The sequence below is a fragment of the Anopheles arabiensis genome, chromosome 2 (assembly GCF_016920715.1).
Source record: "Anopheles arabiensis isolate DONGOLA chromosome 2, AaraD3, whole genome shotgun sequence".
NCBI lineage: Eukaryota > Metazoa > Arthropoda > Insecta > Diptera > Culicidae > Anopheles > Anopheles arabiensis.
Window position 1 is genome coordinate 40,239,070 of NC_053517.1, and position 16,566 is coordinate 40,255,635.

Here is a 16,566-nt window from a genome sequence, read left to right on the forward strand (position 1 = left end):
ATTTTCCATTTACTTCAAACTCGTCCCACAGGGATGAAACCACTGATCGTACGATCGACCGTACCGATCGAGGCGGGCCAGTGGCATACGGTGTCTGCGGGTCGCACCAAGGCCGGTATCGGCTATCTGCAGGTCGACGATGAGGCCGTCAACAACGAGATGTCCAACCGCAACACGCCGATCCTGCTGAAGACGAAGGTGTACGCCGGTGGCTACGATAAGCGCCTGCTGCTCAGCCAAGAGATTGGTGTCCGACGCGGTTTTGAGGGTTGCATTGCCGAGGTTAGTGCATGATATGTAGGGACTAGCCCCATTCTTTGTTTTTCTTTTTGGCATGTTGATTAACCAACCTATGTACCTTTCGTTCGCTTTACTTCGTGCAGCTGGAAACGTCCGGCAACAAGCTGAACATGATCGACGATATTCGCGACTCGGCGAACGTTTACCACTGTGGCCACGCGGACGGCCATCAGCCGGATCCGATCGACGTCGAAAGCCCCGTCACCTGCCGGCCGGGCCGCGGCGGATACGATTGCGACACCGTTACCGACATCTGTCTCGACCAGCGCCCGTGCGAGAACGGTGCGCTCTGCCAGACGCATGCGGGCGGCCAGAACTATACCTGCACCTGCGAGCCCGGCTATCTGGGCCAGCGGTGCGAAACCCAGTACACGGACATCGTCGCGTCCCGGTTCAGCGGCAACGGCTTCATCGAGGTCAGCCCGAAGGCGTTCAAGCACAGCGAAAGCCAGATCACGACCGAGTTCGCGATCATGTTCAGCGCGTACGAGCCGAACGGGCTGCTGATCTGGTACGGCCAGCGCAACGGTGAGGAGTTCCTCGGCAACGATTACGTCGCGCTGTCGCTGTCGAACGGCTACGTCGAGCTGACGATCCGCATGGACGGGCAGGAGTCGTACGTGCGCAACAGCGATGTGTACGTGGTCGACAACGAGCGGCACGTGGCGCTGGTCCGGCGGGAGCGCAACCAGTTCCATCTGCAGGTCGATTCGCTGACGGTGCACGGTGAAACGCGCCCGACCGGCAAGCAGACGATGGAAATACCCGGCAGCTTCTACGTCGGTACGTAACGAAAGCGGCAAACGGCGTGCCCGATCACAGTGTTTTGCAACGTGTGAATTTAAAACCACTGTACGTTGAATTCCTTCATTCTAGGCGGTGTTCCGGACGTCGAACGCGTTACCGGCAATCGGTTCAACGAGAGCTTCAACGGGTGCGTCTTCTCTGTGGAGAACAATGAGGGCAAGGCGATCTTACTGCGCGACTTTACCATCCGAACCGTCAACGTGGACGTGTGCGACGAGTAAGTATCGCCTGCTAGATCTCTTTAACTTTCCAGCAGATTAAAGCACAATCTACGAATCTATGAACGCATTACTAACATGAGTCGCACTTGCAAACGCATGCTTTCGAATGGATCCGTGGTAACTATCTCTTAACACTGACGCGCTTGCGCCATACAGTCCGTCTTGGATACCTTCCTCACTGCTTTATACCGATTTCGACGACATGGGCGACCCTTTGGGTCCCTATGAGTTTGATAAAATCGAGGAACCTCCACCAGTGCACATTATCTATCCCCGTCCGTTCAACGGTGCCCAACAGTTTGGCGTGTCAATAGCGTGCTGGACCAGCACACTAGCAATACAGCTGGCGGTGGTCTTATTATGCCATTCGCTAGCGACAAGCTGTCATGCGTTATGAAACGTCTATGACCCAAAACTTCCATAGACACCGTTAACGGTTATCCTAGCTAGAGCCTACATCCTTATCCAATTCATCGCACAAGATGGCAAACCACATCACATGTACATACTAACCTTCACGTGCCGTTATTGTCCTATTTGCGCAAGCCATCACTGCTTTAATAGCTGTACATCGTTCTGTTCTGTCCTGTTGCGCGATCGGTTGAAAGATCGTTGGATCAGTTTTACCGTAGTCAATAGTCTATAGACGCGGGTGGTTCGCGTGGAGATCGCCAGTAACGAGCTACCGTTTTATTCCCATGTTATCGTGAGCGGGCTATGTAGTTGTTGTAAACTTGCAGCCAGGACTGATGGACCACAGCTTGATGTTAATGTTTTGGTGAACGTGTACATAAATGATCGTTAACGTTATGACTGTTCCTATTATGCCTTCCTTTCGCGTATATTTATTTCATCTGTTAAGATCTGCTTCTATATGGCTTTTGTTTCAATTTGTGGAAAATTGTGAATGAATTCTCCGCTATTTATTATTACCCTATCAATATGACGCTCACAAGCGCGAACATATTGCTCAAACTACACTGTTGAAGGCATAATTGTGTGGCTGAAGAAAAAGTCAATTATAAACGTATCGTTACTCTCCTCACCCTCAAAATATTGCGCAATGTTGATAGTTCGTTTCATTATGGCACCCAAGCAACATTCCAACAAATAAAGCTCTTTCTTTAACCTCTAGGTTCCCCTTACTAATCAAACAAACAACGAATGTAAATAATACACTATCGATACACGACCATTAACATATCGAAATGACAAGCTATCTTATAAATGTAAAATAATAGTCAAATTTATAGGCAATTTACTAAATATAAAATCAAAACGGGACACTCTATCGGAACACCAACCAAAATCAAACGAAACAGCTCACTCATCTCGACTTATCTCGGCTTTGATAAGCAACGATTTACTAACTTCCACTCCCAATTTGCAGACCCAATCTAGGAACGGATCCACCAGTGGTGTAAAAACAGAAAAAAGCATACAAAATAAACCATCCAATACTTCCAACGAGCGGAGGGAGGAGGAGGCTGCAGGAGCTTCTCGCTATGGGGCCACCAACGAAACAGCGGTACCCACCTTCACCCAACAAAAGGATGAACCGCTCTAAAGGGTGATGTAAGTCGAGTGACAAAATAACCAACTGCTCGGCTGATTAAAGGAGGGAGTTGAAGAGTTAAGCAGGACTAAAATGAACAGAAAAATAACATATAAAAAAAATACTAAAACTGTATCGTATACCTATAGAGAAGCGCAAACGAATGCACAGTGAAGAGAGGAAGCAAAATGAAAACAAAAAAAAACACGCGTACAGTAACGAACAACGAATGTGCCAAATAAATGTAGTATTTATGTAAAAAAAAGGAACAAAAATTAAATAACGAAAAGCGCACAGTCAACGCTCAAATTCACGCGCTGAGAACAAGACAGCCATATTTGTTTGTTTAACACCACCACATTGGTCAATGCAATATACATGAAGCACCACACACTCAGTGCACGGTGGCAGAGAACCACGTGGCGATACGTGCACTAAGGTTTTTTTTAGCACTGCCAACTTTCGTTCCCCACAAGATATAATGATTTTGCGCTATAATGTTTTGTTTCAACAACACCTTCACACTGTGATAGTGTACCGACCATAGCAATGTTAAATATGTTTCACTCACAAAACAAGTCAAACAAACCACTGCGCAGTGATTGTGTTCATCCGTTTAGACAAATCGTTTAGGTGCAGTATCTCACCATCTTGTTGTTACTAGCCTTGTAATCTTGGCCGCATAAGCCAGTTTATGTTTTGAGCAAGAAGTAGCTTCCTGCCGTTTCGAAAAGGTGGCGAGGATACTTCTCTACTACTTCCAACTAACTGCCCGCTGTAATGGTCTTCATTTCTATACACTAAGTGCTTTCGATATGTTAAAAAAACACGAAAATACGAGCAAAACAGATAGGAGAGATTAAATCAAACGATGTTGAACATAATGTAGCCCTTTCACAATACGACAAGCGGGCGTGAGGCGGCCTGTGCAACTGTGGAACAACCCGTAACTAAGCTATAATTTGTCACTCGTTTATTTTCCTATCAATTATGACAATAAAATGAATAGTCAATGTAAGCATGCGGCGTAGTTTTTCTTGTAGGTTCCACTATCCGAAACGAAACACAAAGTAAGTAATACGATTACGACTTGTGTGATTGAAAATCTAACTCAGCATCATATTTGAGGGAATAATTTTTTGGGTAGGTCCCGTGGTACATTCAGCAACTAGCACGACATTACAACATGCCCATCATAGATTCAAGACCCGTATGGACCGTGTCCCCAAATAGGTGACTCACGACATACGACCGAATTTGAGACCGATACAAACAGTTCTGAACCAAGTTGTAGGTAGCAAAAGTCGTATCCCAAGCGCCAAAGATTAAGCTTAAACGACTGGTAAACCAACTATCTCTATAAAAAATGAAGGCTTCATAGCTTCTTTGGTTTACTCAATAGATGGCGCTTTGCTTTACAACTCATTACAGTGGAGCGTCGTTTACCCGGGTACCTTTTATCCGGCTGTCCGTTAATCCGTGCTGTTGAGAAATGACAGTTCAATATAAAGGTGACATTGCGTTATGAGGAGGTTATTTGAAAAAGCGCATTTTCATCAAAAAAAGGCTATAATGGCAAATTTTAAATATTCTCATTGGAAAAACATGAAGTTAATAACATCTGAGTTATTTTTATAAAAAAATAAGATAATGTTCCAATACATAATCAGGAATTCGTGATAACATATATCATTTGACTCATTATCCGTGTTATTCGCATATCCGGGCGAGGTCAAGTTCCGAGAAGCCCGGATAAACGGCGCTCCACTGTATTATATTGCTACTCATTATAATTTGCTGTCCTTTACTTGCAATGTGTTTGGCCTAGCCTTATCTAATCATGGTCTATACATCCCTCTAACTTTCCGAGCAGATATCTATAAGAAAGGATGTGTGGTCAGATATGCAGGTCTCAACACCATCGACCATTACTAAATTATCACTTGCTTTAGTTATGGTACTTCATATAGGCCCGTCATGGGTTCAAGTCTAGAATGGACCGTCCCCCTGTAGCAACGATTGACTATCCAGCTTCGTGGTAATGAATTAAGTCTCAAAAGCATGTATAGGCCGGCATGTCCACGTAGGACTTTACGCCAAATAGAATAAGATCATATTGGACTTTAGTCGACGACTTTAGTAGAAATAAACAAATCGCATGATCTATTTCTAGCAATGCGCTAATCTAGTTCTTAACTGCGAAACCATACAACGTATAGAGGGAAGGAGAAATGAAGGCGAGGAAAGCCCCACTGTTTGGCTATCACGTCAACAGATGGCACCACCATCTTTTTGTAATGTTTAGAATGCATCAGTCGTTTACCGTCTGCTAAACAAAATCTTTTTAGATTCCTTTTAGGCTGAGAGCTTGAGCCATTTAGAACCCGTTTAGTGATTGTTTATTTAGTGGATTTGTATCACTCGAGATTCGACATATCTGTACCACAAAACATTATTTATAATCGAAGTAGAAAATTAAAATATTTAGTATTTTAAATATTTTTTTTTAATCTTCTACGAACGACTTGATTGAGTCGTTTATACCTCATTTGAACTCATGATATATGTATCTATAGGGTAGAAGCGATAGTATCATAAAGAAATATTCTACTGCATTTTATTTTCGTGTTGAACTTCTTACTAACACAAACAGTCATTGGTAAAAAGTATAAAAATACTGATTGTTTTGCTGGTCTCTTGAACCCTTTCTACCATAAACAATTTAAATATTGGATTTTTTTTAAATTAGTCGAATGAAATGAGAATACTTAGAGTCCTAAAATTATTTTGTTCGTCCAATAAAACAACCCACAATAATAAATTGTCTTGTCGAAAAAGTTTGCCCGCCCCTGGAAAAACGGCCGCAGCCACAAAGGTTAATCACCAACGGCTGCCCCGGTTGTATACATCTTGGTCATCCCAAGCGAAAACGCTTGGCATTGCGAGCGAAACGCTGTAACTTTGTAGGGCTCCGTCCCTGAAGCCTGTCAGACGCATAAGTTGGCAACAATAACATTGATACATTTCGGGAGCTATGGTTTCTTTTTTCAATAATTAAGCGCCCAATTGTGAAACGCAAACGACTGTCCACCATCTGTGTCGTGTAGTTCCAGTGCGATTATGCGATAGAGGCCGGAGGAGAGGCAGCACCGAGCAACGTTTGTTTCACCATTGCCACACTCTTGTGATGGAGCCCCCGTACAGCTACCTGCAAGTGGACATCCAGGAACATCCGACTCCGATAGAGTTTCCGCCACCGTTCAGCATAGAAGAGTTTAATCTGTACCATCATCACGCCTATCCGCCACATATGAATTACGATAAGAATGCCTTGTACATGAACCATCTCTCGTTGTCTGGTAGCATGTTCCCAAACGGTGCCTCCCGCAGCACCCACAAGTCCAAAAGTCACAACACCAAGCATCAGCAGCAGCAGCAGCAGCAACAGCAGCAACAGCAGCAGCAGCACCAACAGCAGCAGCATCATCCGCCGCCGCCACCGCACCAACAGCAGCACCATCCGCAGCAACAACCGCCGCATCCACAGCATCCCCAGCAGCATCCGCAGCAGCAGCAGCAGCCACCACATCCGCAACAGCAGCAGCCACAGCAGCCTTCCCCTGCGCCCGCGCACCATCCCCCTCCGCACAACCCGCGAATGGTGAAGGACGAAAAGGTGGACGCATACAACAAAAACCCACAGGGGGCGGCATCCGCATCCGGTTCGTCGAGCAGCAGTGCCGAGTCCTCATCCAAGTCACCGACCGTGCCCGAGGAATCGATGAAGAACATCTCCGTGAAGCAGCTGGTCCGCGCGAAGCACACGCTGCAGCAGCGCATCAAGCGCCAGAACGAGACGGAGGAGCAGAAGGTCCTGCGCCGGCAGCGGAACGCGGAGCTGAACCGCAAGCGTCGGCAGAACAAGGAGGACATCCGCGTTACGATCGAGAAAACGAAAAACCGGCTGCGGCAGCGAATAAAGCGCGAGATCGACCGGATGCTAAGGACGCGCCAGAAGCGGGACGACTTCCTGCGCGAAACGTTCGAGCAGATGGCAACCGTGTTCGCGGACGAGGACATGCTGCAGTACCAGGAGCGGGTCGCGCACGTGCTGTGGGAGATCTCCAAAGCGTCCGGTGGGGCGCACGGGACCGAAAACAGCGCCGCCAGCAACGCCACGGACAGAAGGGTTTCCTAGATCGATCAAATTTCAAGCGAACAGTTTTTAAAAGTGGCCGTCACCGGCCCTGGCACCCCCCCCCCCCCCCCCTGGCAAGAGGTACAACAAGAATTTTCATTTTTAACTTTCTACCCGTTCCGGATGGCTGCCGAGATGTCGTCGTTCTCGGGCCTCTCGGGCCAACACGCGGGATTATCGTATATATTGTGCTGTAATATATCAAAGAAGAAAAAAAAACACACACACATAAACACACCCTAGCGTACGTATGAGAGGATGGATGCTGCTAAGAACCGTTGGGGCACCACCGTCGGATCGTATTCCGCTTTCCTGTTGCAATCAAGTTCACAACACACACAGACACACATACACACACACTTTTGGGCTCCCGACTGGGACACACCATGAGTCATTAGCCATGCAATTGGGCCTGAGGAAGAGGTGGAGAAAAAAGTGTGTCGCGGTGCCCGTCCCTGGGCCAAGGACACAACATTAGAGAAATAGTGTAACAACACCAGCGTATGTGAAACAAGCGGGCATATACGCAGTGTGTAGCGCGTAAGGCAAAACAAGCTAGTTCTATAAAATGCTCAAATGTAACTATGATTTAAGCAGTGTTCGAATGCAAACTTTTGAAGAAAATAAAAACACAAATTGTACTTCGTTTTGGTCCAACTCTTCCCCTCTGGCATGGAAATCTTTCGGCCGATTATTCTAACCAACAGCGGTGGTTCGGTCACCAGCAGTCATCAATAAATTTGCTCATCCACGGAGCGTAGAGTTCTGTCCCTCGGTTTTTATCGCGACTTGCAATCCCATTAGAGTGATATGTGGTGTAAAAACCAGCACCAGCGCATGGCGCAGAAATGGTGCTGGCTCCACCATAAAAACGGTACCATTGTGTTTGCAAGGGTATAGGCGCAGCGAAAGCAAAGGGTACCGATGCTTTCCAACCTTCCGAGTCCCCCGGATAATTGGACCTTCCCCGCTGCGATGGAGGAGCCGTTCGTACGTTCGTTTGGGTCAATCGGCTGACCACCACCACCACCGAACACGGTAGCGTTCCCCGCGCTTTTGCGTGCCCGATGTAATTGCAGTGTCGCTCCCATAGGTCGGTATTTCCGACAGCGTGCAACAGCGCACTTTTAGAATTACTATAAATGGGTGGCATGCAAACCGTGGTACGGTTCAGTAGCGTAAGGCTCGTTCAACAATCCAGGAGCTAGTGACCAAAGTGTAAAGCGGCAAAAAGCATATTAACTTGTGCAGTTGTGATTGTTTTAAAGTGAAGCCATCGATTGATGGTACAAGATCAACGTGTAAGAAAGCGTAAACTTTGTGTGTCATCGATTCTGTCCATTGAATAATAACACAATTTACACTGCACGCAATCGACTGCACCGCCAACCACAACAGTTCGTTAGATGCAGACAACCTTAGCGACCGAAGCATAAGCATCCGAGCAACCTGACGTCATGGATTGCCTGCTCATAGGGCTGGTGTGTTTGCTGGCCAGCAGTGGCTTTACAGTAACAGCGCTGTCCACCGTGGAACGTAGCCCAGCGTTCAATTTCCCCCAGGACGGTGGTACTCCCGGCAATGGTAAAGCGAAAGCAATCTCACCTCACATACATACATACGTCATACCACACGCTATGTATTGCGGCATGATTCGTTTTAAATAATTTCACTATTTCCTTTTTCACCATGGCGCATGGTTGGGCACTACATACGGCTTTACCCCCATCCGCTTCCCGCACAATGAAAGACCTCACGCGACAGGCTGCCATTAATGTGAGCAACGGCATTACCAGCGGTGTCCTTACGGGTGTCGTACCACTGCAGACAGGTTGGTCGCTCGATACGGCTCGTCCCGCCACCCACCACCCCAACGATTGTTTTTAACGCTTTTCTTTGGCTTTTTTTGTGGATGAACGCGTCCCTTTTGAAATGACCTTAAAGGTATTCTCCCGAACATTGTTAACACAGGCACACCGACCGGCCAGACGTGCGTCTGTGTACCAACGGGCCGATGTAACACGACGAGCACGGGTGGCACAACCGACGGTGCCGGCCAGTTGGATGTGAGAATTGTTTCGAATGTAAGTGAACGTTGCCGTTTTTTAAACGTGAGCAAGTGATGAGCATTCTCAAACAACAGCAAGTTGCAAGACCCTTTTCGGATGTGTCGATACGCTTTGTGTGAGGAAATGGATAAAAACTAACTTCTTCTACGATTTTTCCCCACAGCCAAGCGCAAATACGGGTGTTACGCTGGGCACGACGACAACAACCACGACCAACACAGTCGCCTCAGTGATAGCGCTCAATATCGCTTCACCCGCGACCTGCCAATCGGGGCTGGAGCGATGCTGCCTGGCCGGTAGCTACCAGTGCGGCATGCAGTATCCCCCGATTGCCAACTCGCCCGCCGTCACCGCCAACCAGGCCAGCTACGGTGAGTATCCCTGGCAGGTGGTGCTGCTCGGGCCGGGTGACGTTTACGTCGGCTCCGGCGCACTCATCGACAATCTGCACGTGCTGACCGCGGCGCACAAAATATCGGACTACACGTAAGTGGCGTACACACACACACACACACACACACATCATAAAGCGCATAAAGCGAACATGATGCTCTTCCGCAGCTCCGGCACCCGGGCGCTGAAGGTGCGGCTCGGCGAGTGGGACGCAGCCTCCACGACGGAGCCCCTGCCGGTGCAGGAGTTTACCGTGGCGCGATACTTTGTGCATCCGAGCTTTAGCGCGGCCAACCTGCGCAACGACATTGCCATCTTGCGCCTTTCCGGCACGGTCGCCCTCGGCACGACGCCAACGATTGCGACGGCCTGCCTGCCGGTCACGTCGTTCGTGGGCAGCCGCTGCTGGGTGTCCGGCTGGGGCAAGAACGATTTCGTCAGCGGCGCCTTCCAGTCCATCCCGAAGGAGGTGGACGTACCGATCGTCAACTCGGCCAACTGCCAGACGGCCCTGCGCACGACGCGGCTCGGTGGCAACTTTGTGCTCGACACGACCAGCTTCCTCTGCGCCGGCGGTGAGCTGGGCAAGGATGCGTGCACGGGGGACGGCGGATCGCCGTTGGTGTGCGCGCTAAACAATCGCTGGTACGTGGTGGGCCTGGTAGCGTGGGGCATCGGTTGCGGTGCAAACGGCATACCGGGCGTGTACGTTAACGTTGCGTCGTACATTACCTGGATCACGTCTACAATTGCGACGGTTTGAGGCGTCTGCGAATCCTTTTCTTTTTTTCTTTGTTAACATTGAGGGTAATTTAAATGTTCATGTTCCTAGCTGCTAGTTTTACGCATCTGGCAATGCAATTTCTCCTCACAAAACATCACACAGCTCGGTTAAACGCCACACAGAGACAGAGAGAGAGTGATATTCACGTAATGGAATTAACAATAAAAAAAAATTTAACAATTCTATCCACCAGAGCAGATGTAATATTGGTAAAACAAGAAAAACAACGTCTTAATTCCACTTTGCAATCGTCTGCGGGTAACAACATACCTGCCAAATACGCACGCCGACCAGCGGTCAGTCATCGAATCCTTCCTTTCGGTGACATGCCGTCGCCAGCGGCATCGTACTCGCTCGGACGCTATAATTTCGGCGTGCCGGTACTGTTACTGCTATCACTACTGCTGCTGCTGCCGACCTCCGGCACCTTGGTAACGGAGTACACGTTGTACCGCTTCTTCAGCACCTGGTGCATCTCCTCGGCACAGTCGATGCGCAAACCGAGCCGCTTGTACTCCAGGTACGTGCGCACAAAGTTGCGGTTCGTTTCGTGTACCTTCGGGTGGTTCAGGTACTCGTTCACATCCATCCATTCGCACTTGGCAATCTCCCGGTTGCACTTGGAAATTGCCTCCGTCAGCGGCGTCAGCGCCATGACGATGTACAGATCGGAGCACCCGAAACCGGCGCCGTGCGCGTGCCGTATCGAGACGACCGAATCGAACCGCGTCCGGATGTTGGTCTCCTCCTCCACCTCCCGGATAGCGGCGTCGATAAAATTCTCATCTGCAAGCAATGACACGCGCGAGTGTGTGTGGTAAGTGGTGGGGGCTCGTTCGTCGTTCGTTCGGTTGCACACTTACTTGGTTCCACATAGCCTCCCGGTAGCTTCCAGGAGCCAGCGATGAGGGCGTAATTTTCGCTCACCACCAGCACCTGCTGGCGCTCGTTCATTACCAGCGCGCCGACCCCGACCATCGTGTGCGAGTACGGTGGAATGTTGGCCGACTCGTCCGTCGGCAGCCAGCGATACAGCATCACAAACGAATTTTTGGCATGGTGGAATTGAAATCCATTCTATCGGGAGGTTGAAAAGTCGAAAAAAGGGAACATACATTATTGTACCATTTGCGCACATTTGTGGCACAGGCTACTTTGATTTGTACAATGTAGCACAGCGCAGATAAGGGGCAAAACAAACAAATCAGCACAGCTTAATGCTCACATTAACTAGTTCCGGTATCCAGCTGGCGGCGGACAGATGGACTTTGAACCATATGCCACGGGTTTTGCTTTGAATCCAATGGTCGAGCGATCCTAAAAAATGGGGTTACAAGCAAAAAAAAACGCGGTAAGAACAATAATATCCAACTGTTACACAACACGCACACACACACACGGTAGGTAACTTACGCTTCAGCACGGTTGGAAAACAGTCGGGGCTGCAGGTTTCCATGCTCGAGTCCACCGTGATGCCATTGAACCGGTCCTTCACCCCCTTGAACGTGCCCTCGGGAGAACTTTCTACCGCCGAGTATCTGTAACGACAATTGGAACAATAAACAACTCACACACACACACAGAGAGAGAACGAGACCGTCTCGGGTATTATTAGACGGCCTGCGGCGTTGTGGCGCGCTCAAGGATGCAAAATCCGCTTGCAAACACGGGCGGACGGAGATGACTTACTTGTTGAACCAACTATCAGCACCCTTCACAATGTTACTCTCCGGCTGTTCGCTCATTTTGCTCGAATGGCGCGTTATCAATGAAACCTGGTTACATCGGACGATTGATAGCAAGCGTTGCGGAATGACAAAAAGCGCTCTACTCATTTAGCGACCGGCGGACCCTGGCCGTGTGTGTATGTGTCTCGAAGGATGTTGGACAGCCGCTGGGGGGGTTGGGTAGGCTGGGAGGTAGAAACCGTATCTACGGGCAACCGGACCCGTCTATGGACGCACACTATTCACGCAAACGAGAGTTACGTTTCGTCAAGAGCTTCCGCGGCCTTCCAGAACATGCGGGTGGGGTGGGTATGCGCGACACTTTTGACCGCCACCGAGCTAAACCGTCCACCAGTGGTGCAGTGTGCGAAAAAACACGCTCGCGCCGAATGATCACAGCACGATGGCGACGATGGCAGATGATGTACGGCGTCGAAATTGGCGACAAAAACGGCCCCGGACTTTAACAAACAAACCGCGCCGCACCGAAGCAGGTCGGGTGCTCGCTTCCGGCTATACAACAATGCTCACTCTTCTCACACGATCACAAGGCTGTACGGTGTAACAATTGGTCCATTGTTTCGCGACTGTTTTGATTAGAATCCACACCCACACACAAACATGCACGCGCACGCTCACACACACACACGGCTATGTTATGCGCTCTGTTTATCTTTGCAGCATCGTCACAGGCGGCTGAGCATGTGCTTCAATGTACATTTTGGCCACGACTGTTCAACCGCACACAGATGATAGGAATTTCACAATCCTTTCTGCAGCGGGGCCGTGTGCGGAAAGTGTGTTCATATGGGTATGTATGTGTGTGTGTGTGTGTGTGTGTGTGTGTAATTGTTATTGAAAACGCTGTCTCGAATCAATGACATGTAGATACACCTTGGGACGCGGTAACGTTGAATCACAGTGGTTGATGGTAATTTGCTTTAAAAAAAACAATTCATAAAATATGAATAAATCGTTTTATATATGAGTTGAAAATGTAAAAGTAAACAAAGGGCGATGAAATGGAAACATAAACAACGAGTCCCACAAGCTCCATGGAATTACATACTACTGTTTCTTAGCCAATGTACGAACCATCTCGAATGAGTAGCCTCGACCACTGTGCGTTTCGAACAACCGTTCGTAAATTTAAATATGCCACGTGTCATTGATCGTTTGCACTTTGTTTCCTGTACTTTGTCAAACAAAATTTTATTAAAATGCTCGTACAAACTTAAAAAAAACTAATGATAAATTTTTTTCTTATTTAGAGCAGTATGGTTTTATTTTTGATATTTTTGAACGGTTCAGTTCTTAAACAGTGGAAAGGATTCATTGGTTATTGTAAAATCTTAGAGGCGTTTACAACACCACACCTGATCAGTGAATTAGACTGATGCTAACAGGACTAATGCTTACGCGCAAGCTTTTTTGCACTAAACGACGGTAAAGAAATTAAATGACAATAAATGCAAACACAACCTTTCAGCTTGAGTTTAAAGTAGCAAGTCTTGATCCAAGCGCTAACCCATCGTATATGCGCAAATGAGCCACTGCGCAGTGTAACCTGGTCGTTCTCGATGCTTGCCGTACCGAGTTTGATAACTTCCGCCGCTGCATGCTGAACCCTTGACGCTGCCGACGATGAGCGCTTCCCCTCTGGTTGTGTGATTGCGATGCAATTCCCTAACTTTTACGTTCACGGATAAATAGATACTTCTTCCAAAACTTGAGCTAGCTTGCATTCTTTCGGAGTGAATACTTTTACTATATACGCATAGCCGGTTTCGTAATCAAACGTGTGTGAGAAAGCGTCACATTATTTAATTGATTTTTAATGATTATTTTGCATTGATGAGCGTGTACGAGAGTTTTTGGGCTTCTTTGTAATACCTGTATACGAATCTCTTCAGTAGTTATGTTTTTATTTGGTATAACACATGATGCTACATCCATAAGAGAGGAACTTGCAATCTTAAACTCAAACTAAAAGGTCGTGTGTGTGCTGTTCATTTTATTCTTCCCCATCGTTTTCAATGGAAAAGCCTGCGCGTAGGCATCGACCTTGTTCTGTTTCTTGATCAGGCCAAAAGATGTTGTAAAACGCCTTTAAGTTTTTTACAGTTATAGATGAACACAACACTAACAAACTCCCAAAAAAGTAGTAATAAGAACTATAATATTTTTCAAGCCCTTTTTTAAATCAAAGACAAAATTCTTGAAATTAACAACAAAACGAAAATAAGCAAACTCATCTCCTTTGATCTTTCCAAGACATTTGATAGAGTAAATCAAAACTTTTTGTATAAAACAATGCAAGCAATAAGATTTAATCAAAGCTTGATTCAATTCATTAGGAAAATAAATGCATGTACATATTTTAGACTTTATATTAACGGAAGCCTATCAACAAACAACTCCCAATCAAAAAGTCGGTGCGGCAAGGAGATCCACTTGCGATGCATTTGTTTGTGTTATACTTACATCATTTACTAGAGAAAATAGAATCGTAATGTGTGTTAGTGTGTAATGACTGTGAAGACATCATAAACGCATATGCTGATGATATTTCTATCATCACAACAAAACAGGAGACAATTAATGACATTAGAAAAATATTTATCAAATATCAATCAGTATCAGGAGCTAAATTAATCACCGAAAAAACGAAAGGTCTGAACATAGGCTATATTACAGAGCTCAACAAATTGAAAGTTCCTTGGATTAGCACAGAGTTTTGCTTAAAATTTATGGTCATAATTTGCACCAACTTACTAACATTAATAATCCAGTTCAAATGGAATAAAACTACACAAACATTTGCACAACTAATAAGGCACCACAAACACAGAGGTATTAACTTGCACCAGAGAGCCATATTAGCAAACACATTCTTAACAGCTAAACTTTGGTGCATACGATCAATAATATCAGCGAACAAAAACATATAGCAACGCTCACATCTTTGCTTGATGAGTTCATGTGGCCTAAAGGTGGACTGAGAATCTGTATGAACCAACTTGGCCTATCCAAAGCTAAAGGAGGTCTAAATATTCTTCTACCAAGCATAAAGCTACCATCATTACTGATCAATAGACATCTCAAAGAAAAACTAATATGCCTTTTACCTCAAAATTAATGTCAAAAATAGAAAACCCTCCGAACATTCATTGAGCGCCCTAATTCTATCCATGCTTGGAAGTAATAACAAAAGAATGTGCTTATTTAACAGATTCAGTAATGCAAAAACCCACAGCAAAAGAAATGCATATGGAAATTTGAAACTATCTTACACTCCCTCCAATTCAACTTAGAAACAGGCAATCAGTGGAATGGAGAAAAGTATGGCCTTAAGTAAACCTTAAATTCAACCAGACGTGCGAAGGTTATGAGTCTATTCGTAAATTTTATACAACTTATAGAAAACAAACAGATAGGTATCAGATAAACTGATCAGATTAACTTAAAGCATTGAAAGGATAATTAGTAGATAAGAACACTCTTTTGTATTGTTTAAAAAAATTGGTGGACTTACTTGAGTATGTCTTACCGCTAGACCAAAGTGTTGCATCGAATTTGAAAAGGCAATGAATTTTAAAACAAAATTGAACTAGATTTTCTAATTACTTTCGCGGGAAAGAGCTCCAATATTCTCTGACGATAGTTAATCTTTGATTTAAGTCGCAATACAATTAAACGTAGTCACAAAGCATGGCACAGTATCGTTTGAACTGTGAAGTACGTGGATGGATAATCATCTACTCCGTATGCACATTTTATGTTAAAATATTGAAACCAGCTGTTACATCCCCACCACTAAAATCCTATATTAGACGAGAGCCACCAAAAAGCATTTTTTATTTTTTAACCTACACAGCCAGGCGCATGAGAAAAATCTAGATTTATTATGAATCTAGATTATCCTATTACTATAATTAAATGGTTCTCATATTTGTGCAGAATCGTTTCTTTTCAAATAAATCAAGTAAATCAAGATTTTTTTTCCTTTCTATACTAAGCTTATATTAGCAGTAAAAGCTTTAACTATCCTTAATTTATTATATTTATTCATAGGTTAGATAAGTTAAAGTTAAAGTGTCATACCGGTGGTGAATGAATAGACGTTTCTGCATACCTCAAGCAAAAGTTTCTCATTAAAATAAATAATATACTGCGTTTATTCCAAAGTCACAGATAAAACTCAGGTCACCAAAATAGTTTTTAATTTTGTAAGTTGATTCTAATTACATTACCATCACCCATCGGTTTAAATGATACTGCATGCAATTAGAACGTGAGCTTTCAATGCGCAATTAAGAGGTGAATTGAATTCGTTCGATAAACCTGATCTACTCATAATATCGTTGAGCCATTCGGTGCACGAGCTACACGGTCAGTGGTGTCCTAGCTATGCTAAATGAATAAAATTCTTTTTTGTTTACGTATGCATATTGCGGCCCCATTTGCGAGCTATTGCAACTCATTTCCGCGCATAGAACGTTGTGTGTTCCG

The 16,566-nt window shown here is 45.8% G+C and overlaps 3 protein-coding genes across 27 annotated transcripts in view; 2 read left to right on the top strand and 1 right to left on the bottom strand.

Annotated features, from left to right (window-relative positions):
- Positions 1-3,901, top strand: part of LOC120893998 (basement membrane-specific heparan sulfate proteoglycan core protein) — a 96,471-nt gene extending 92,570 nt beyond the window's left edge. For all 24 annotated transcript variants that reach the window (XM_040296287.1, XM_040296300.1, XM_040296295.1 and 21 more), the window contains 4 exons: positions 32-282; positions 384-1,083; positions 1,177-1,324; positions 2,719-3,901. In XM_040296287.1, the coding sequence (XP_040152221.1) occupies positions 32-282; positions 384-1,083; positions 1,177-1,324; positions 2,719-2,752 (1,133 nt within the window). In that variant the 3' untranslated portion in view covers positions 2,753-3,901. The remainder of the gene's footprint in view (positions 1-31; positions 283-383; positions 1,084-1,176; positions 1,325-2,718) is intronic.
- A 4,301-nt stretch (positions 3,902-8,202) lies between these two features.
- On the top strand, positions 8,203-10,512 carry LOC120895712 (phenoloxidase-activating factor 2-like). 2 transcript variants are annotated; one of them, XM_040299278.1, is made up of 6 exons: positions 8,205-8,382; positions 8,480-8,665; positions 8,832-8,912; positions 9,026-9,165; positions 9,314-9,636; positions 9,712-10,512. In XM_040299278.1, exons 2-6 carry the CDS (start codon positions 8,539-8,541, stop codon positions 10,304-10,306), a joined length of 1,266 nt encoding a protein of 421 aa, XP_040155212.1. In that variant the 5' UTR covers positions 8,205-8,382; positions 8,480-8,538; the 3' UTR covers positions 10,307-10,512. The 2 variants fall into 2 exon arrangements, with proteins under 2 accessions (XP_040155213.1, XP_040155212.1); XM_040299279.1 differs by lacking the exon at positions 8,832-8,912 and having other exon boundaries at positions 8,203-8,382; positions 9,053-9,165.
- Positions 10,508-12,845, bottom strand: LOC120895713 (nudix hydrolase 8). Its single transcript, XM_040299280.1, has 5 exons — positions 12,017-12,845; positions 11,741-11,865; positions 11,553-11,644; positions 11,191-11,404; positions 10,508-11,113 (listed from the first exon to the last, which is right to left on the bottom strand). Exons 1-5 carry the CDS (start codon positions 12,160-12,162, stop codon positions 10,689-10,691), a joined length of 1,002 nt encoding a protein of 333 aa, XP_040155214.1. The 5' UTR covers positions 12,163-12,845; the 3' UTR covers positions 10,508-10,688.
- Between the last annotated feature and the right edge of the window lie 3,721 nt (positions 12,846-16,566).

Coding starts and splice junctions, on each gene's coding strand:
- LOC120895712 (XM_040299278.1), top strand. CDS start 8,539: ATGGATTGCCTGCTCATAGGGCTGGTGTGTTTGCTGGCCAGCAGTGGC. Junction 9,166..9,313: donor ATGTGAGAATTGTTTCGAAT/GTAAGTGAACGT, acceptor TTTTCCCCACAG/CCAAGCGCAAATACGGGTGT. Junction 9,637..9,711: donor CACAAAATATCGGACTACAC/GTAAGTGGCGTA, acceptor GCTCTTCCGCAG/CTCCGGCACCCGGGCGCTGA.
- LOC120895713 (XM_040299280.1), bottom strand. CDS start 12,162: ATGAGTAGAGCGCTTTTTGTCATTCCGCAACGCTTGCTATCAATCGTC. Junction 11,866..12,016: donor GCTGATAGTTGGTTCAACAA/GTAAGTCATCTC, acceptor TTGTCGTTACAG/ATACTCGGCGGTAGAAAGTT. Junction 11,405..11,552: donor GGATACCGGAACTAGTTAAT/GTGAGCATTAAG, acceptor ACCTCCCGATAG/AATGGATTTCAATTCCACCA.